We start from the raw sequence: 22,026 nt of genomic DNA, 5'->3' as shown, positions 1-22,026 counted from the left end.
TTTCCCTGACTCCAACTCCACCAAAAGGAACACCGACTCCGTTTCCACAGCCCTGGAAAGTATAATTTGATCCCTCCTTGGAGACAGATTTGCGGACAGATTTGAGCAGTTTTTGAGTGGGTGATCCACATAGTGCAGAAAAAAAAGTGACTGTTTTAGGGGAAAAGAGACTTTCTTTAATATGTTAAATGATTAGTTTCTTATCTTCATTTTTATTATTCAGTTTTTGGAAAAATTTAAGTGCAATTATTCAAATGGGATGTTTCATTTTATAAAGGGATAAAATGCAACATGCTTGTAAAAAGAAGCAACATTGCAATTAAATTACTGGTATTAAAAATTCCCTTTCTCCAGAATGGAGAGGTTTTTAATTTTATAGTATACAGCTCAAGTGCTGAAGTTACCGGCCAACGTTCAGTCCCTGCCGGCTCGGTTACCTAGGCAAGCAGTGTCAGGCACTAGCAAGATCTACAAAGGTGATGGCAAGCTTTACAGCTTTCTGGCACCGCTCTGAATATGGCTAGATGGCCTTCTTCAGTCCCCCTGCCTTTCTCATAGCAGCCGAGTAAGAGTGCTGAGTTTGTACCAGTGGCACGACTTACACTCCTCTGATCTGACATTCTTTTGGAGCTCTCTGCCCCTGGCTCGGCTCCTGAAGATACAACTGAGAGAACTCCTATAAAGAAGTGCTCCTATTTAGTTACATTAGGATGCTTATTAATCACCATCTTCCTTGGCTCCCAGTGCCACTCAGTTCATCTATTCCCTTTTCTCAATAGGAGCAGGTTCCAAATGTAGGATCCGCATCTATTAGACAGTTATGGATGCACTGAGCATTGGAGTAACACTTTAAGCAATGTAAAAAATGCATTGGGATACTGTTACAGAAGTTTCCCTTTGTAAAAAGATCCAGAAAGACTCCTGTCTAGAGATCACTTGGAGAAATGTGCTGACATTGACATCTGAAACAATGTTCTGATGATTCAAAGGCTGCTTTATCTGGCAGGAATGTAAGGCATCGTGTCCGGTACAAAGCAAGGATTTACTGACCACGGGAGCTTCACACCGACCATTAACCGCAGTGATCAAATCACCGTTGTGTAGGAGCCGTGGAATTTTATGTACCGAGGAGTCTGTCACACACGGGAGCCTCACACCAACCATTAACCGTAGTGATCAGATCACCGTCGTGTAGGAGCCATGGAGTTTTATGTTCCGAGGAGTTGGTGTCACATCTCACGGGAGCCTCACACCAACCATTAACCATAATGATCAGATCACAGTCCTGTAGGAGCCCTAGAGTTTTATATACGGAGGAGTCAGTGTCACATCACACCACACGGGAGCCTCACACCAACCATTAACCATAATGATCAGATCACCGTCATGTAGGAGCCCTAGAGTTTTATATACGGAGGAGTCAGTGTCACATCACACCACACGGGAGCCTCACACCAACCATTAACCATAATGATCAGATCACCGTCATGTAGGAGCCCTAGAGTTTTATGTACGGAGGAGTCAGTGTCGCATCACACCACACGGGAGCCTCACACCAATCATTAACCATAATGATCAGATCACCGTCATGTAGGAGCCCTAGAGTTTTATGTACGGAGGAGTCAGTGTCACATCACACCACACGGGAGCCTCACACCAACCATTAACCATAATGATCAGATCACCGTCATGTAGGAGCCCTAGAGTTTTATGTACGGAGGAGTCAGTGTCACATCACACCACACGGGAGCCTCACACCAACCATTAACCATAATGATCAGATCACCGTCATGTAGGAGCCCTAGAGTTTTTTGTACGGAGGAGTCAGTGTCACATCACACCACACGGGAGTGTCATTTAAGTTGTCATGTTTTCCTACGAAGAATTCCCTCTGCTGTGACAAACCCTGTTGCATTGTAGTGTGTTGCTGCATGTCAAGGGGGTAAGGCCATCAGGCACAATCCGGCGAATTTTGGAAAAAAAAACAGATCCGTTGCAAATTGTGATAAACTGATGCGACGGATCCGTTTTTCTGCTGGATCCAACTTTTTTTTTTTTTTTAACCTGGTGATAGTTTGGACTTCCTGTTCCGGGGAGGAAGGAGAGAGAGACAGACACTTAGGCTGTGTGCACACATTGCTTTTTTTGTTGTTTTTTTTCTGCACAGTTTTATCACAACATGAAGGGTTCCCTGACTCCAGCTACTTTCCTGATCTCCTGGCTGGTCCCGATTCTTGTGGGATCAATGATGACTGTTGACCCGACAGATCATCCGTAAGGGCGGCAGACCAAGCCTGGCCCAGGGATGCCTCTCCGCGGGCGGGAGCAGCAGCAGAAGATATTACTGTTTCCTGGAAGTTGGCGTACAGACTCCATCATGCTGCTGACCTACTTTTATTCTTCTGCATTTTCATTCATTCCTGTAGGAATAGCCTCGCGCAGATCATCAGCATGGTTGTCACAGTTTTGGAACCTGGAAGAAAGGAATTAATATAGTAAGGTCTTCAAGAAAATGCTTTAGTTTTTGGAACCATATTATATTTATGGAGTCTTTGCACAGCCATATTGCTTTCTGTTTAAGGCTTTTGTTCTCTATTTTTTCATCCTTATGGATCCTCGATAAAGCTCCATGTTCCAGGTCCACATTTATGATCGTCGTGCTAATCCTATTGCATTAGGTTTCAGCGTGTGGAATGGATTTCTATGAAATCACGTGCACATACATGGGGCTATGCTGATTTGTTTTTCTGTAGGCTTTTTTTTTTTTTTAACACAGTAATGCAACATTTTTTTTTGTATCATCCGAAAAAAAGATCCCCCACCCCACAAAATACAGAACATTACAGGCAATTTTTTGTTGTGTATGAAATCACAGAGTACTTGGAATTGCATCCAGTAAATGAACAAACTCCTTGATGTAAATCAGACGAACCCCTAATTCTTCACAACATTCCCCACTTTAGTTCCTGTGAAAATATTAATTATCAAGTGCTTAGGTGCTCATATTTTTTTTTAATGGCTTTCAGCTTGATCTCAAGCCATGGTGATTTGATGGAGGAACGATCTAGAGGAAGATATTTCTTGAGCGAGCCTAGGTAGGTCCATCATGGTCTTCTCCGCCATTATCTTGATTGTATCAAGCCACCGGGTTGCTGGTCTTCCTCTTTGCCTTGTTCCTTCTATTTTTCCTGCCATAATGTCCTCCAGTAATTGCTCTCTTCGTATGATGTGTCCGATGTAGGGAAGTTGTAGCTTGGTGATCCTTGCTTCCAGTGACACGACTGGCTTGTTTTGTTCTAAAATTGATGTTTGTTCTTCTTGCCATCCATTCTATTGATAACATGCTTCTCCAGCACTACATTTCGAAGGCGTTGATTCTTCTTCTGTTGATTCATACATCCATATGTTAATGCTGAAAAACAGAGGTGCCCATGTACATTAGATTAAAGTTGATTAAACCTGCCATTTTAAAGGTAATTGCTCAGCACAAAATGAGTGTTCAACCCAAGCTCAGGCACTCGGGGCAGCATTGGCTTGGCGCTAGCAGATCACTGCACCTTCATACTTGTTTTCTATTTGTCTCTGTTGTTTGCTGGTTCCTGTAAAAGTAACAACTGTGAATCTAGGAAGAGGAGGATGGAGAGAGATGGGAAGGAGCCTTGATCAGCATGGCCACTTCAGGGCCACATGGAACCCCTGTGCTCGGAGAGGAAATCACACTTAATCATTGTGTATAGGGCTGGAGAAAAAAAGACTGGGTTTGTTGAATTTCAATGCCCTATCCTTTGTTCTCTCTGGAAATAAGCCACCCGCTTTTGGCAGCAACTCACCTCCCTCTCCCCATTGAAGACCCATAAACTCTTGGCGGAGTTAAGCCTTCATGTACGTAGGGGAGTTGGGAGAGATGGCTGTGAATATTAGCATAAATTGTACTTCCTACATTGCCCATCCTCCGCACCAGTCATCAGTAACCGGTTTAGCTACTCATTAATAGTCACTAGTCACGTTTTAATAAAGGAAGATTTATTTGTAACTAAATGACTAATAAACACTATTTTTGGATATCGTGCAAGCATATTACGACGAGCTGTATGAAATCCCGTGACTACAATGATTGGATTTAATCTATTTCCAGCAGGGAGTAGTTGGGCAATCACATAATGCCCAAGGGCTGAACAGCAGAGGGAACAAGCCTCCACCCCTTCCCTATGTCGGTGGTGGGTAATCATAGGCCGCCTCGGAGTTGCTGTCTGCTCCGCTGCTATTGATTTTTAGCTATTTGAGTTGCCTAACATTAAAGGGGTTGTCCGGGCAAAATTTAAAATCTTCAGTTTGGTATTCAAGCCACATCCACAGTTCCTTGTTTTGACCTCTGTTTATCGATTTGCATACATGTACGCTGTTACTTTACTATGTGAAATCTATTTGTGGATAACTGTCCTTTGTGGACAACTCTTCGACCAGCCTTTGTCATCTGACAGATTGGAAACATAACATCAGGACAAGTGATGAGCATTCGTTCTCAGATGAGGCAAGATCCGAGCATGCTCTTTGGCTAACCAAGCATCTTTGGCGTGCTCGAAAACTATATGTTCGAGTCCCTGCGCCTGCATGTCTCGTGGCTGTTTGGCAGCAGGAACAATTGCAGGGATTGCCTGACAAACACTTTCTTGACAACCCAAGAATATTACTGATCTGTAGGTCATTGCCCTTGAGGAATGAGCTGAGATTCCACGATAAGCTGGTGTCTCTGTATGGATTACGTTTGTGGCAGGTCATAACAGCCAGACTGGCTCTATTAAAGGGAATCTGTCACCTACTTTATCGTATATAAGCTGCGGCCACCGCCATTAGGGGCCTATCTACAGCATTCTGTAATGCTGTAGATAAGCCCCCGATGTATCCTGAAAGATGAGAAAAAGAGGTTAGATTATACTCACCCAGGGGCGGTCCGATGGGTGTCGCAAGTCCGGGGCCTCCCATCTTCATACACTGACGTCCTCCTCCTTGCTTCTGTCGCGGCTCCTGCGCAGGCGTACTTTGTCTGCCCTGTTGAGGGCAGAGTAAAGTACTGCAGTGCGCAGGTGCTGGGAAAGGACCGAGAAGCCCAGCGCATGCATACTGCAGTACTTTCTGCTGCCTTCAACAGGGCAAATCAGTACGCCTGCGCAGGAGCCGCAACAGGAAGCAAAGGACGTCATCGTATGAAGATGGGAGTCCCCGGACAGGACCGCCCGCCCAGGTGAGTATAATCTAACCTCTTTTTCTCATCTTTCAGCATACATGGGGGGCTTATCTACAGCATTACAGAATGCTGTAGATAAGCCCCTGATGCCGGTGGCCACAGCTTATATACGAAAAAGTAGGTGACAGATTCCCTTTAAGTGCAAGGTGTATAGTGCTCTCCAGATTATTTGCCAGTTTAAGTTGGCGGCATGGCTGAACCAATGGTCAGAACTATTCTTTCACCCAGGTTACTGCTAGCGGAAGCAGCTTTACCTTCGCAGCACGAGAGAAACGCACGGACCCCAAGGCTGCTCGGATCTGTCGATACAGCACGGCGCGCTTTTAAATTGTTTTCGTTTGATCAGTTTCTTGCAAATAGCCTAAAGGTTGTGTGTTTTACTAATAAATCTAATTTGCAGTGGGAACAAAATAATTTGAATTGCAAATATTTGTGCATATGTATAACGTTTAGTTAATATCATATTTTAATTTTTTTTTGTTTTTTGTCTTCAGGCTCTGTAGTCTGACTCTGAAGAAGCTTCTAGTTGTGAAGGAACTGGACAAAGAGCTTATTTCGGTAGTAATTGCTGTGAAAATGCAGGTAAGTGGCATCGTAGGCCAGTATATAGTTGTATATTTTACTCTTGTGGACTAGCATCAGTGCGTATAACTGGAACATTGCTTCATATTTAGCATTTTGTGTCCTGGGAAAACTGTTTATTTGAACACAATCCATAGTAACGTCCTTTCTGTAGATTGGGTCACGGTGCTTCGCTGTGGCTCTTGCGCTACGCTGTGGCTCTTTGCGCTACGCTGTGGCTCTTTGCGCTACGCTGTGGCTCTTGCGCTACGCTGTGGCTCTTGCGCTACGCTGTGGCTCTTGCGCTACGCTGTGGCTCTTGCGCTACGCTGTGGCTCTTGCGCTACGCTGTGGCTCTTGCGCTACGCTGTGGCTCTTGCTCTACGCTGTGGCTCTTGCTCTACGCTGTGGCTCTTGCTCTACGCTGTGGCTCTTGCGCTACGCTGTGGCTCTTGCGCTACGCTGTGGCTCTTGCGCTACGCTGTGGCTCTTGCGCTACGCTGTGGCTCTTGCGCTACGCTGTGGCTCTTGCGCTACGCTGTGGCTCTTGCGCTACGCTGTGGCTCTTGCGCTACGCTGTGGCTCTTGCGCTACGCTGTGGCTCTTGCGCTACGCTGTGGCTCTTGCGCTATGTAGTACATACAGAACTAAAACTAATGGCTACAGCAAAAGCTAGAAACTGAGAAAGGGCTTGCTCTGGTACAGGATCAGGATGGCACCTCTGTGGAGAAACACATTCATTCAAAGGGTTCTTCGTTATAAAAATGTTTAAAGTGAAGCTTTTTTGGTGGGGGGGAGGGGGGAATTGCATATTTTACTTTACACAAAATTATCAAGATTATTTTTTTTACTTTCTTACTTTTTCCCCCATATTTCAATCGTTATTAAAACTAAGAGAAATTGTGCAATTTTCACACCAGCCAGTGGGGCTTTTGTTGTCTCTGGAAACAACACCTATACATTAGCCACAGTGGTCAGATGCAGATTCTATCTTTAGTATTGAAGCATTTAATGAGCATATGCAAACGTCATTGTGAAGGTGGAGAGCCGTGACTTCGTTTGGAGGCCCCCACCTCTCCCATGTAATAGAAGGAACCCACAGCTGGCATGTCAATGCCCGATTTTTCAGTTTTCAGGGGCAGATGAACCGCTGCCAGAGGAGTTTGCAGTGTCTTTAGCCTCTCTCCCTGTTAGAAAAAACTCAAACACTCGGCCTAACTGAAAGTTTGTGAATTTAGGGGGATAAAGAGATGTCGAACAACTGCTATTTCATGTAATTAACGTTAACCTGTCACTTTGTACGTGCAGTCTGTTCTATGGACGCACGATATATTGGGTTATAGTAAAGGATTCGGGATAACTTGGAATTTATTGATTGAAATCCCTAGTGTTTCTATGTATGAGTCCAGTGGGCGGGCCTACTCATAGATTGACCGCTGTCGCCATATGCAATCATACTGGGACCGCCCACTGGACTCATGCAGACAAATACCAGGGAGTTCACTGAATAAAATGCAAATTTTACTGACACTTTTTCCACTAAAATGCAGATCAATCTGCCCAGTTCCTCCTGCTCTATAATATCCTTCCGCAGATCAAATACCATTTTGCGAGCAAGTCGCAAAAAATCCAACTTCTCGGCACCTTGCGGGATTTTATTTGACCCCATTCACTTGCATGTTTGATGCAATGTGGCAGTAATTGAATTGGACTAAGCACGACCTGATGCTCATGGAGCAACAGAGACGTAAGATGTGACCAGCGGTAGATGATTTAGGACAGTTTAGTAAGTAGCCCACCCTATGAAGAATTACTGTTATTGTTACTTATTTTTCCGTGTACCTTTTTAAGAGCGTGACTTTAGCTAGAAATGATCGCCCCGGGGTGAGGTGGTTTCTGCAGTAACAATGAGGAATATTCCAGCTTTCCATAAGCCCATGGATGCGTCCTGTGTCGACCCAGCAGATTTCCGGTGCTTTATAACCCTGTTATTAGCGGAGTGCAGGGGTCACATGAAGCATGATGCTTCATTCTGTGAGGCCATGAATGCGTTCCACTGGACTCGTCTATTCTTTTCTTGAAAAAGTATACCATTACCCAGATGTGATACAGTGACCCAAAAAAAATGTATGGGGCTGTGGTATTCTTCTCCAGACGTGGCTTACATCTGGCTGCTGCAGGAGCAGATATCAGCTGATCGGTGAGTAGACCGGAAATGGGCAAGGGTAAGGATTTGAGCAAATTTATGAATCACCAAATCTCTGAAATGGCAGGTCATTTGGAGTGCACTGTAGCAAAAGTGATCCAAGGTGGGATCTGCAGAGCGGCAACTTGGCTATAGGTGTTCATACACTTAAGTCCATATATATTTGGACAGAGACAACATTTTTCTAATTTTGTTTATAGACATTACCACAATGAATTTTAAACAAAACAATTCAGATGCAGTTGAAGTTCAGACTTTCAGCTTTCATTTGAGGGTATCCACATTAAAATTGGGTGAAGGGTTTAGGAGTTTCAGCTCCTTAACATGTGCCACCCTGGTTTTAAAGGGACCAAAAGTAATTGGACAGATTCAATAATTTTAAATAAAATGTTCATTTTTAATACTGAGCACACAGTATGGCTCTGAATACCTCAGAATTCATTCGGCTGCTTCTGTCCTGTGTCACATCATCAATAAACACTAGTGACCCAGTGCCACTGGCAGCCATGCATGCCCAAGCCATCACACTGCCTCCGCCGTGTTTTATAGATGATGTGGTATGCTTTGGATCATGAGCTGTACCACGCCTTCGCCATACTTTTCTCTTTCCATCATTCTGGTAGAGGTTGATCTTGGTTTCATCTGTCCAAAGAATGTTCTTCCAGAACTGTGCTGGCTTTTTTAGATGTTTTTTAGCAAAGTCCAGTCTAGCCTTTTTATTCTTGATACTTATGAGTGGCTTGCAGCGTGCAGTGAACCCTCTGTAGTTATTTTCATGCAGTCTTCTCTTTATGGTAGATTTGGATATTGATACGTCTACCAAGACACAAGTCACGCCAAGAAAGATGTACAGGAACTTTGAGTTCTACCACTAGTCAACATAAGATAGTTTTAATAAATGCAGGCACAAAATGAAGAGTGAAATCATGTGATATCTTCCCTGGTGACAAGTCTTCAGTTCTCTGGAGGAAAACCCCTGAAATGATGAATTTCTTACTGGAGGGTCCTTCCTAAAAGCATGGGTATTAGCGATGAGCGAACGTGCCCAAGTCTCTTCTGCATGCTTGAAAAATATGTTTTCAATTCCCTGTGGCTGAATGTCTCATGGCTGTATGACAGCCGCAACACATGGGATTTCCTGTTTGTTAGGCAATCCCTACATGTGCTGAGGCATTCAGCCACAGGGACTTGAGAACATATTATTCAAGCACGCCGAAGACACTCGGTTAGCACCCGAGCATGCTAATACCGTATCCCAGCACGTTCGCACACCACTAATGGGTATACTTCTGGAGTGCTTTTCCCATTGTATGTGTCAGACAAAGGTCTTCCATTTTAGAGCCAGCCTGGACTCCTTTTTAAAATAACAATTACAGTAATGGACTGTCCCTTTAAGGACTTAGACTTGTTGCTCTTGTGTATAACCATTTTGATATGTTTTTACATTGGTGTTTGCTTTCCTGCAGTAACCTCATACACCCGCTGTATCGCTTTCATTGCGGTGTTTCTCACTTTATTATCATTCCACTTAGCCACAGATCATCGGATCTCCATAGACATAATAATATCATGTAAAGATAGGAGCAGCCACCACAAAAAGCACTTATGTAGGTTGGAACTTGACCGTCTCGGGAAGATCACATGTGTGACGCTGGACAGAAGTGCTTCATGATGGGGGTGGACAAAATCCTATTCTTGTTATGATAGCGTGTTGTTAAGAGACATTGAGCCAATTCATTTATGCAAAGAAATGTATCCAGCAGGACGGCATTTCAGCACATTTATGTAAAGTGCTGTCTACTGAAAGAGGCAAATCTGTTGTATGCAAAAGATAATTGTGTGTGTGAATATATATTTCTCTACTATATAATTGTCTAAGGGTCACTTCCGTCTGTCTGTCTGTCACGGATATTCATTGGTCACGGCCTCTGTCTGTCATGGAAATCCAAGTCGCTGATTGGTCGTGGCAAAACAGCCACGACCAATCAGCGACGGGCACAGTCCAGAAGAAAATGGCCGCTCCTTATTCCCCGCAGTCAGTGCCCGGTGCCCGCATACTCCCCTCCAGTCACCGCTCACACAGGGTTAATGCCGCCGGTAACGGAGCGCGTTATGCCGCGGGTAACGCACTCCGTTACCGCCGCTATTAACCCTGTGTGTTCCCAACTTTTTACTATTGATGCTGCCTATGCAGCATCAATAGTAAAAAAATGTAATGTTAAAAATAATAAAAAAAACAACAAAACCTGCTATTCTCACCTTCCGTCGTCACATCCTCTCCTCGGCAGTGCAAGCGGCAGGTTCCGGGGCCAAGGATGGTATGCGAGAAGGACTACAAGGGCTCCCTCAGAAGGCGAGTATATGTTTATTTTTTATTTTAACTCTTTTTAACCTGTTACATACGCGTCTGGGCAATATACTACGTGGCTGGCCAATATACTACGTGGCTGTGCTGTATACTACGTGACTGGCCAATATGCTACGTGGCTGTGCTGTATACTACGTGGCTCTGTGCTGTATACTACGTGGCTCTGTGCTGTATACTACGTGGCTCTGTGCTGTATACTACGTGGCTCTGTGCTGTATACTATGTGCTGTATACTACGTGGCTCTGTGCTGTATACTACGTGGCTGGGCAGTATACTACGTGGATATGCATATTCTAGAATACCCGATGCGTTAGAATAGGGCCACCATGTAGTGTGTGTGTATATATGTGTGTATATATGTATATATGTATGTATGTGTGTGTGTGTATGTGTATGTGTATATATATATATATATATCTATATCTATATATATATATCTATATCTATATATATATATATATATATATATCTATATATATCTATATATATCTATATATATCTATATATATCTATATATATCTATATATAGATATATATGTATGTATATGTGTGTATGTATATATACACACATCACACATACACATATACATATATACACACATCACACATACATACACACAACACACACTCTCTTTTAGGACGGCTAGGGGCTAAATCCCAGCATTACAGGTCCTGATTAGACGCCCCTGGATAGTTATGGCCAGAACCAGGCCACGTGTTCACTGGGCAGACAGCTGGGGGAGGCTGAGCAGAGTTGGCTGTGTTTGTGCTGAAAAGAGGCCCGAATCTCTCTGAGGAGAGAGTGCACAGGTCGTGTGCCCTAAACTACAAGTATCACTGTTTGCTGTGTGGACAATAGCTGTTTTATGTGACCCGAACTGGGCTAGCTTAGCCGTGTCTGAGTAGCCAGGGTCTCTATTATTTAGCTGGGGCCTGGACAAGGATAGGGATTTACTTTTATGGTTTTGTTTTCACTACTGTGCAACCACTGGAGATAAACATTATTCTGTTTATTATATATAACACCCTGCTGAAAGAATAAAAGGAACACCTACACACCACAATGTCACTTCAAGTCAATCACACTTTTATGTGAAGTCAACCTGTCCAGTTGCAAAGTAACACTGACTGTGAATCAATTTCTCCTGCTGTTGTGCAAATGGAACAGACAACAGGTAGAAATGATAGACAACTAGCAAGACAACCCTTATAAAGGAGTGGTTCTGCCGAGGATGACCACAGACCATTTCTCTGTTCTCATCCTTTTTGGCTGTTGTTTTGGTCACTTTTCCATTTTATCGTTGCTCTCCTCCGTGGAGGTATATTAGTATGAGGCAGTGTCTACAACCAACAGAAATTGCTCAGGTAGTGCAGCTCATCCAGGATGGCGCATCAATGCGAGCTGTTGCAGGAAGGGTAGCTGTGTCTTTCAGCACAGTGTCCAGAGCATGGAGCAGATACCAGGAGACAGGCCAGTACACCAGGAGATGTGGAGGGGCCGTAGGAGGGCAACAACCCAGCAGCAGGACTGCTACCTCCTCGTTTGTGCAAGGAGGAACAGGAGGAGCATTGCCAGAGCTCTTCAAAATGACCCCTAGGAGGCCACTAACATCCATTTGTCTGCTCAAACTGTCAGCAAGTGTGTATTGTGCGATTGGCCTTTGCTAGAGAATGCCAAGTTTGGCAGATTCAATATTGGCACCCTGTATTCTTCACGGATGAGAGCAGGTTCACACTGAACACGTGACAAAGTCTAAAGATGGTGTGGAGAACATTCTGCCTGCAACATCCTTCAGCATGACCGCTTTGGCAGTGGGTCAGTAATGGTGTGGGGTGGCATTTCTTTGGAGGGCTGCACAGCCCTCCATGTGCTCACCGGAGGTAGCCTGACTGCCATTAGGTACCGAGATGAGATACTCAGACCCCTTGTGAGACCATATGCTGGTGTGGTTGGCTCTGGGTTCCTCCTAATGCAGGACAATGCCAGACCTCATGTGGCTGGAGTGCGTCAGCAGTTCCTGCAAGATGAAGACATTGAAGCTATGGACTGGCCCACCCGTTCCCCAGACTTGAGTCCGATTGAACACATCTGGGACATCATGTCTCGCACCATCCACCAACATCACATTGCACCACAGACTGTCCAGGAGTTGGCGGATGCTTTAGTCCAGGTCAGGGAGGAGATCCCTCAGGAGACCATCCGCCGCCTCATCAGGAGCATGCCCAGGCGTTGTAGGGAGGTCATACAGGCACGTTGAGGCCACATACACTACTGAGCATCATTTCCTTGTCATGAGGCATTTCCACTGAAGTTGGATAAGCCCGTAATTTGATTCTCCACTTTGATTTTGAGTATCATTCCAAATCCAGACTTCTATGAGATATTAATTTTGAGTTAAATTGATGGTTTTTATGCTTTATTGTTCCCAACGTATTCCACTTTTATATGAATAAAGATTTGCAACTGGAATATATATTTACATGTATACATATATATACCTCACTCAGCAGCCAGCAATGGACAGTGCAACACGCAGACTATAGAAGGCAAACGTGCCAAATGTTTTAGGAAACCCTACTGCACAGATGGGTTTTGTCCCAAAATACATGCCTTTAAGTTAAAAATGCCGACATACTGCAGTCAAAACCTAAAACTGTGTAATGCTTGGTGCAGTGCTAGGAAAGGGAGGTGCTATCCAAAGAGAATAGTAATTTCTAAGTCCTGATGCACATTGCCATATATTCTTAAAGGGACATGGGGCTCGATAGTTACCGCCGTATGCCTGTCTGTACAAACCTGACAAACAGATGATGCTCTGCTCCAGCATTGCTTCTCCAGGAGAATATCTCTACTGTATGGCACCCGAGAGAGCATCATAGGTGGCAGAAGAAAACACTGCTGACAGGTGACCACTTTACCCTGTGAAGGTGGTGTGAGTGGTGCTGGCATGTTTTGGTAGGCACCAATAGGCTTTGTGGTTTAAAAAACTTCCAGCATTTGGGATATGTCAGCCCTGCCATCTGCCAGATAGATGTTCAATATTTCAGATGCTCAATGTGAATTAACAGCAGAATATTTAGTCCACTTTTATGCACATGTGCTTTTGCAGCAGAGCTGAATGTGCATGTAGATGTACTTATGTAGCAGAGCTATGTGTATATGCAAATGTGCTTATGTAGCAGAGCTGTGTATATGCAAATGTGCTTATGTAGCAGAGCTGTGTATATGCAAATGTGCTTATGTAGCAGAGTATATGTAAATGTGCTTATGTAGCAGAGCTGTGTATATGCAAATGTGCTTATGTAGCAGAGCTGTGTATATGCAAATGTGCTTATGTAGCAGAGTATATGTAAATGTGCTTATGTAGCAGAGCTGTGTATATGCAAATGTGCTTATGTAGCAGAGCTGTGTATATGCAAATGTGGTTATGTAGCTGAGCTGTGTATATTCAAATGTGGTTATGTAGCTGAGCTGTGTATATGTAAATGTGGTTATGTAGCAGAGCTGTGTATATGTAAATGTGCTTATGTAGCAGAGCTGTGTATATGCAAATGTGCTTATGTAGCAGAGCTGTGTAATTTTAAATGTGCTTATGTAGCAGAGCTGTGTATATGCAAATGTGCTTATGTAGCAGTGCTGAGTGTGCATGTACTGTCCGTGCAGCAGTGTTGTGTTTATATGTGCACTGCAGAGTATACATTTCATGACTGTGCTGTGAGGTTGTATGTAAATAATACACATGCTGCAGAGAAACACTAACAGGTCAATAGATTTACTACTTCCCTTTTCTACCCCAGTGCATTTAAACTAGTGATATTGACCCCTCCAGCTTACACCTCCAGGGAAGTTTTACTTAGTAGGAAAAATGTTATCCTATTTTCTAATTTCTAAACCTGGGTTGTGTCTTGTGGTAAAGTGCATCTTCCAGTCTGAAAAGTGTGATAATTTAAAATGTGTTGCCCGTTTTATTCTTGTGTTGTGCTTTGACTGTAGCATTACATTTTGGTAGGGTGAGCTAATTGTCATTTTTTTTCCCTACCAGGGATCCAAACGTATTCTTCGCTCTCATGAGATCGTGCTGCCACCTAGTGGACAAGTGGAAACCGATCTTGCACTGACCTTTTCACTGCAGGTATCAATGATATTTTTGATGCAAGTGTAATTTCTATGTCTGCTTATGGAATAGTTATGACCATACATAGGCTTATTATTATTATGTCATATGAAGTGTAGGATTAAGCACACGGTTTAAACAAATTTATTCTTGTATAATAGGGGTGCATAAATTCATGAAGTAGTATGTAGTTTAATGTTTGACATCTTCATCAAGCGCCTGATTATGATGTCTTTGGCAATGATGCAAGTTAGTTCTCTCGCACATTAATTTAAACGATTATTCCTGGGGTGCACAAAGTTTGGGGGTTTTTTTTTTGGTCCGAGGGCCACATTTCTCTTCCATACTCAACCTATCCCAAGGGCCGCAAAAAATGTTGAAGTACTTACATGAATACGTAACGAGAGCCACCATCAGTACATTAATACATCACCAGAGCCAAGTTTTGCGTATTTGAGGAAGATTTGGAGAGTTTCTGCTCCAAAGAAATTAGTGTTAACACATTCTAACTTAAACTGAGTTTTTTTAGCAGAAACTCGCAAAATTCTCATCTCAAATCTCTACTTTTTGAAGATTACGTTTTATTATAGCCGTGAGGCACGTTATGGATTACTACATGTGTGCAAGATCAGAACTAGAGTCAATACTCAAATGTAGCATCAGAACCATCGTCAGTGCATGAATGCAACACCAGAACCATCGTCAGTGCATGAATGCAGCGCCAGAACCATCATGAGTGCATGAATGCAGCACCCGAACCATTGTAAGTACATGAATGCAGCGCCAGAACCATCATGAGTGCATGAATGCAGCGCCAGAACCATCGTAAGTACATGAATGCAGCGCCAGAACCATCATGAGTGCATGAATGCAGCGCCAGAACCATCGTAAGTACATGAATTAAGCGCCATAACCATCGTAAGTACATGAATGCTACACCAAAACCATCGTAAGTACATAAATGCTGCACCAGAACCATCGTAAGTACATGAATGCTGCACCAGAACCATCGTAAGTGCATGAACGATGCACCAGAACCATCGTAAGTACATGAATGCAGCACTAGAGCCATCGTAAATGCATGAATGCAGCACCAGAGCCATCGTAAGTGCATGAATGCAGCACCAGAGCCATCGTAAGTGCATGAATGCTGCACCAGAACCATCGTAAGTACATGAATGCAGCACCAGAACCGTAGACAGTGCAGGAATGCAACACCAGAACCATCGTTGGTGCATGAATGCAGCGCCAGAACCGCCGTCAGTGCATGCGTGGAACCAGCCTCCCCCCTCCTTGCCGGTGAATGAATGCAGCACCAGAACCGCTGTCAGTGCATGCGTGGAACCAGCCTCCCCCCTCCTTGCCGGTGAATGAATGCAGCACCAGAACTGCTGTCAGTGCATGCGTGGAACCAGCCCCCCTCCTTGCCGGTGAATGAATGCAGCACCAGAACCGCTGTCAGTGCATGCTTAGTACAGCAATCAAATGTAATGTTTGGTCAGCCCCATCTATAATTGTATTGCTTAAACCTACAATTTCTAGTAAGTCCTTAATAATGGTAAGGAGACACTGGGAAATGTGGTTACCAGCCAGCATCAGACTTCGGAGCATACAGGAACCATAACACTGATGAGACGTAGTCAATATCGCAAACAAACATGTATATCCAGGTATCTTTATATGTGAGATCTGCAGTTTTGAGCTGTTTCCATGTTGAGATTTCATGCCTGAAGCTCATCTCTGCAGACTTCCATCTTCAGCAACACATCTTGTCCCCATAAATAATAATCTCCAATGCTGTTCTCATGAATAATTAATTGCCCTTCACTGTGTTTACTGCATAAAATATTCTACCCATGATGCCCATATCCATAATATCCTTTCCACACTGCCCCTCTCCATAATGGTCCTCCTCCACGTTGCACCCCTCCATAACGTCCCCCATGCAGAGTACTTTCTCCATCATGTCTCCTCACACACTTTCCCTCTTCCATAATGGACTCCACAAACTGCCCCTTAGCCATAATGTCTGTCAACACTGCCCCTCTCCAAAATATCTTGCCCACACTGCCTTTCTGCATAAAGTTCCCCCACCCCACTGCCCCTTGCTATACTATGGACCCGGTCACAACCTCCCATTAATTGCCCCATATTATACCCATTGTTCCGTAATTTGCAGTAACACTATTCCTTCACCTACCCCGGCCCCCTCATCTAAAATAGCACATTTAATCTTTGGCTTCATCATGGAGCGCTTACCAATGCCCGCCGCGTCCTTTCCACCTTTACACAGCGGCAACAGTATCGGTGTGATGAGGTCCGCAGCGTGCTGACCTCATTATACCACTACACATTGGGGCGGGGCTGACGAGCGCTGCTCTGCCCCAGTCCTGGTGCTGAAGTGTTCCAATGTATTGGCGTCTGAACGCCGGAAATTAATTTGAATGTATGTAGAAGGGAGTCGGCGTTTCTGCAACAAACCACATGTGAACCATATGTTGCGCCGGCCCGTCTTGGTTATTTGCATCAATCATAAGTTAAACTTGCAAAGTGCTTATAAAAACCAGCAACTTTACAGTTTATGTATAATTAAAAATCCTCTCTGTTCCCAAGAATGGAGAGATTAAGTGAATTACTTATTTCTCATTACTTAGGTAACCGGCCTCCTCTGCAGTCTCAGTGGTGACCAGTCTCCTAGGCAAGGAGCGCAGCAATTACAGGCTCTTTTCTATAGTGTTTTGTAAGGTCTGTTCTGAGGCCCCCGATCCCGTCCAACCTCTGACCCTTTGTGTGCCTTTGATGCTGCAGATAAAAAGCTACTTCTGCGTACAGCATCAGAGAACGCATAGTTTGGGCCAGCGGCAGGAGCGCACCGCTCTCCGACAAGCAGGAGGTAGAAGTTGTGAAGACCCCTTTATTGTACCTTTCATCAGGGCAGTGATTGCCCGTTGGTCATATCTGATCGTTATCCCATGATCTTTTGGTTTGCTAAAAAGATTACTGTTCTTGGCAGCACATTATTCTTGTCCTCGGCAGCACATCATCCTGTGATTTTACACATTGAAAGCATTCTTGGCCTGCACGGCAATACATTTTCTCCTTTTCCTCCTTAGTACCCTCACTTTTTGAAAAGGGAAGGAAACAAGCTACAGATAATGCTCCAAAGGAGGAAAAGGTACAAGAACCGAACGATCCTGGGTTACAAAACTCTGGCTATTGGGTGCATCAACATGGCTGAGGTATGTGGTGTATTATTATTTCTGCTTTAGATTGTCTAATGTCACTTTGGTTGTTTCATCAGTTCCGACTTATCAGTGTAACCACTAGCCAGGTAGCCTGCTCCTCATCTGCAGGACGTACACATTAGACTAATGATACCCGGACCTGCCCATATCCATGGGTACAGCCGACAACCTTTCCTCATATATGTAGGGGTCAGAAGGATGTGGCATATCAGATTTCGGATGGTTGTCCCCTTTTTATTTTTTTCTCTAAAATATAAGACGCTTCAGAGATGTGTGGCAGTGGCTCTCTTAAAGATTCGGGACAAGCATCTAAACCACCAATCAGCTGACAGGTATCTAAAGTGTATGGTAGACTTAGTCTCTGTTCACACCACATCGGAGCTATACATTAATACATTAGCGGTACACTATGAACGGTTTACTGCCCAGTATAGATTATGTACTGTTGGCCCACCCAGTTAGTCCTCTTTGTCCAGTTTGTTTGTTTTTTACCTCCATTGAGTGAATACAAGCTTATGGATCTGCTCGTTGTACGTGTTTGGAGCCTAGGATTGGGACACGCTCAGTGTCAGAGAGAATACGTAGACTGTTACAGAGGTTTTGCCAACTGGCAGGAAGCAATCTGCTGCCATAACATGGTACCATTCATGGCACTGACCAGGAGGTGCGTGCCGGTACTTGCAAGACTTAACGGAGACCCTAATCCATAACTTTCAGGATCCTATGCTAGATACTTGGTGTTGCCAGATATCACAGGACCCATTGGAGGTCTTTTGGAGCCCGAGCCTCCATGGGAAACATTGGATCGATCTACACATCAACCTGAACGTATACATATTGTGATTTATTTTTTCATTCTTCTCTGTACTTCAGGTCATGCAGCATCCATCTGAAGGAAGCCAAGTGTTAAGCCTTTTTAGTAACATGAAGGAAGCCTCTGCCAAGGTAGCTGAGATCTGGATCTTCTCCCTCTCCAGTCAGCCGATTGATCATGAAGACAGTGCCATGAATAGCAGCCAGAAGATAAAGTCCACAGGTATGTCCATGAGAGGAGGAGATGGTCTGTGTTTGTGACATATCTGGTCCTACACAGTCCATAATGGGGTTTCCCAATGTCGGAAACTTGTTACCCTGCAGCAGTTTGTTTTAAAAGTACAAACCCAACTTTACTCCGCTTCCCCGGGTCTATCAGGGAGTCTCCACCACTGCTGCTGGTGTCTGCTGCTCTGATATTATATGAACAGCCCTGCAGCCAAGCTACGCCGCCACAGTACGAGCAGACAACTTTGCATTGCAGACAAAACGCACACCAGGAGCAACGGCGGAGACTTAACGCTGGACCCAGGTAGGGCGAGTAAGGCTCTTTTTTTGGATGGTTTAAAAATCAAAAACGCAAAACTGCAGCCAGGGAAGATGAGTTCTTTGAAACCTGGAAATCCCCTTTTATTATTAAAAAAATATATACAGTAATAAAAAAAAACTGAAATTATATATATATATATATATATATATATATATATATATATATATATATATATATATATATATATATATATAAATATTATTTATTTTTTTTGCAGATAATTATTCTGAAGAGGAGTATGAAAGTTTTTCTTCAGAGCAGGAAGCAAGTGATGATGCTGTGCAAGGCCAGGTATGGGGAATCTGCAGGATTGATCTGGGACATTGCCAGCGGGAGCCATATTTCCTGCATACAAGGCGACGCAGGGTAAAGTGCGTCAGACAAGAAGTTGATCTAAGGCTCTGTCCATACGATGTAGTCGGGCCCATACGCTAAGGGAATAAAGGGCAAAGTGTGCAGGAAGCCGGATCCACTTTCTATTTAGTCTACTATTCTGCTGCATGACATGGCGAGCCACCAGAGGGCGCACATTATGAGATCAGGGAGTTATACACACCCACCAGGATGAATAATGGTGAGCACAACAATACACTGCACTTGTCACATTGAAATCACAGGCGGGCACTGCAGCCACACCCTGCCATGTGGGTGATATATTCAGAAAGGGAGTCTTTAAAATTAATGCAAATGTACCAGTGAGGAAATACAGTGCCTTGCGAAACTTTTCACTCCCTTGGCTTTTTACCTATTTTTGTTACATTACAACCTGTGTGTAAATATTTTTGTAATCCGATTTGTGTGTGATGCATCAGCAGTAGTGATGAGTCAATATACTCGTTACTTGAGATTTCTCGAGCACGCTCGGGTGACTTCCGAGTATTTTTTAGTGCTCAGAGATTTAGTTTTTATCGCCGCAGCTGAATGACGTGCATCTGTTAGCCAGCATAAGTACATGTGGGGATTCTCTAGCAACCAGGCAACCCCCACATCTGCTTATGCTGGCTAACAGATGTAAATCATTCAGCTGCGGCAAGAAAAACTAAATCTCCGATGAACTGAAAAATACTTGGAGGATCCCCAAGCGTGCTCGAGAAATCTCGAGTAATGAGTATAGTTGCTCATCACTAAGCAGCAATAAATAGTCTAAGTTGGTGAAGTGAGAAAAATATAGGCATTCATTAAATTTATGGGATCAATTAACTAAAAATTAGCATGTGCATATGTATTCATTCTTTTGCTATAAAGACCCTAAACATTTCTGGTTCATGCAATTTTCTTCATAAGTCCATTGCTTTGTGATAGGACGTCCTCCTGTGTGTAATCTAAGTGTCACCTGTCTGTCAGTATATACACTTTACCTTTTCTAAAAGGCCACAGAGGCCGCAACACCACTAACAGGAGGCACCACTAACCAAACACCATGAAGAGCAAGGATGAGATCTCCAAACAACACCTCGAAGAACAAGGAGCTCTCCAAACAAGTCAGGGGCAAAGTTGCTGAGAAGTACAAGTCAGGGTTGGGTTTAAAAAAAAAAAGAAAAAAAAATCCCAATCTCTGATGATCCTACAAGAGCACCATCAAATCCATTATCATCAAATTGAAAGAACATGGCACCACAACAATCCTGCCAAGAGAGTGCTGCCCACCAAAACTGTCAGCCTGGGCAAGGAGGGCATTAATCACAGAAACGGTACAAGTACCAAAGGAAATACTGAAAGATCTGCAGAGTTCCCAAGCAGAGACTGGAGTATCTGTTCATACAACCACAATAAACCGTACACTCCATGGAGGTGGCCTTTATGGAAGAGTGGACAGAAAAAAGTCTTTAATCACACACAAAACTTGTAAGACTCATTTTGAGTTTGCCAAAAGACATGTGGCAGACTCCCCATATGTATTGAGGAAGGTGCTGTGGTTAGATGAGACCAAAATTGAACTTTTTAACCACAAAGGTAAACGCTATGTCTGGTGCCAAATTAACGCAGCTCATCACCTCAAAAACCCCATCCCCACAGTGAAACGTGGTGGCAGCATCATGCTGTGGAGATGTTTTTTGGCGACAGGGAAGTTGAGGGGAAGATGGATGATGTGAAATACAAGGATTTTTTTTTTTTTTTTTGCAAAACCTTTTTCAGTCTGTCAGTAATTTGATACTGGGATGGAGATTCACCTTCCAACAAGACAATGATCCAAAGCATACTGCTAAAGCGACACTCAAGTGGTTTAAGGGGAAACGTGTAAATGTTTTGGAGTGGCCTCGTCAAAGCCCAGACCTTAATCCAACTGAGAATCTGTGGTCAGTCTTGTAGATTGCTGTTCACCAGAGGAAACCATCTAACGTGCAGGAGATGGAGCAGTTTTACCTTAAGGAATGGGCAAAAATCCCAGTGGTAAGATGTGGAAAGCTCAGATATGTCACACAACCCACCGTTGCATTTAAAGCTTCCTGGGCTCCAACTCGGAGTTTCCACAGCTGCTACTGGCGTCTTTAATTATTGTCTGCAGTGCTATTGTCACATCATTCATAGTAACATAGTAACATAGTAACATAGTTAGTAAGGCCGAAAAAAGACATTTGTCCATCCAGTTCAGCCTATATTCCATCATAATAAATCCCCAGATCTACGTCCTTCTACAGAACCTAATAATTGTATGATACAATATTGTTCTGCTCCAGGAAGACATCCAGGCCTCTCTTGAACCCCTCGACTGAGTTCGCCATCACCACCTCCTCAGGCAAGCAATTCCAGATTCTCACTGCCCTAACAGTAAAGAATCCTCTTCTATGTTGGTGGAAAAACCTTCAAAAAAAAAAAAAAAACTTGGTTATGGGCCTTGGAAAATTGCACCACAATGGTTCAATTTTACTGATGATTATTAGTGATGAGCGAGTGTACTCGTTGCTCGGGTTTTCCTGAGCA

The 22,026-nt window shown here is 43.7% G+C and overlaps 1 protein-coding gene across 6 annotated transcripts in view; it reads left to right on the top strand.

The window, feature by feature from the left end:
- PACS2 (phosphofurin acidic cluster sorting protein 2) overlaps positions 1–22,026 on the top strand; it is a 138,103-nt gene that overhangs the window by 43,568 nt on the left and 72,509 nt on the right. For all 6 annotated transcript variants that reach the window (XM_069729219.1, XM_069729247.1, XM_069729238.1 and 3 more), the window contains exons 2-6: positions 5,740–5,827; positions 14,425–14,514; positions 17,610–17,735; positions 18,615–18,777; positions 19,322–19,395. In XM_069729219.1, coding sequence (XP_069585320.1) covers positions 5,740–5,827; positions 14,425–14,514; positions 17,610–17,735; positions 18,615–18,777; positions 19,322–19,395 — 541 coding nt within the window. The remainder of the gene's footprint in view (positions 1–5,739; positions 5,828–14,424; positions 14,515–17,609; positions 17,736–18,614; positions 18,778–19,321; positions 19,396–22,026) is intronic.

Source organism: Ranitomeya imitator, chromosome 1 (genome assembly GCF_032444005.1).
Source record: "Ranitomeya imitator isolate aRanImi1 chromosome 1, aRanImi1.pri, whole genome shotgun sequence".
In the NCBI taxonomy this organism is placed as follows: Eukaryota; Metazoa; Chordata; class Amphibia; order Anura; family Dendrobatidae; genus Ranitomeya; species Ranitomeya imitator.
This window is presented reverse-complemented; position numbering and strand designations above follow the sequence as displayed.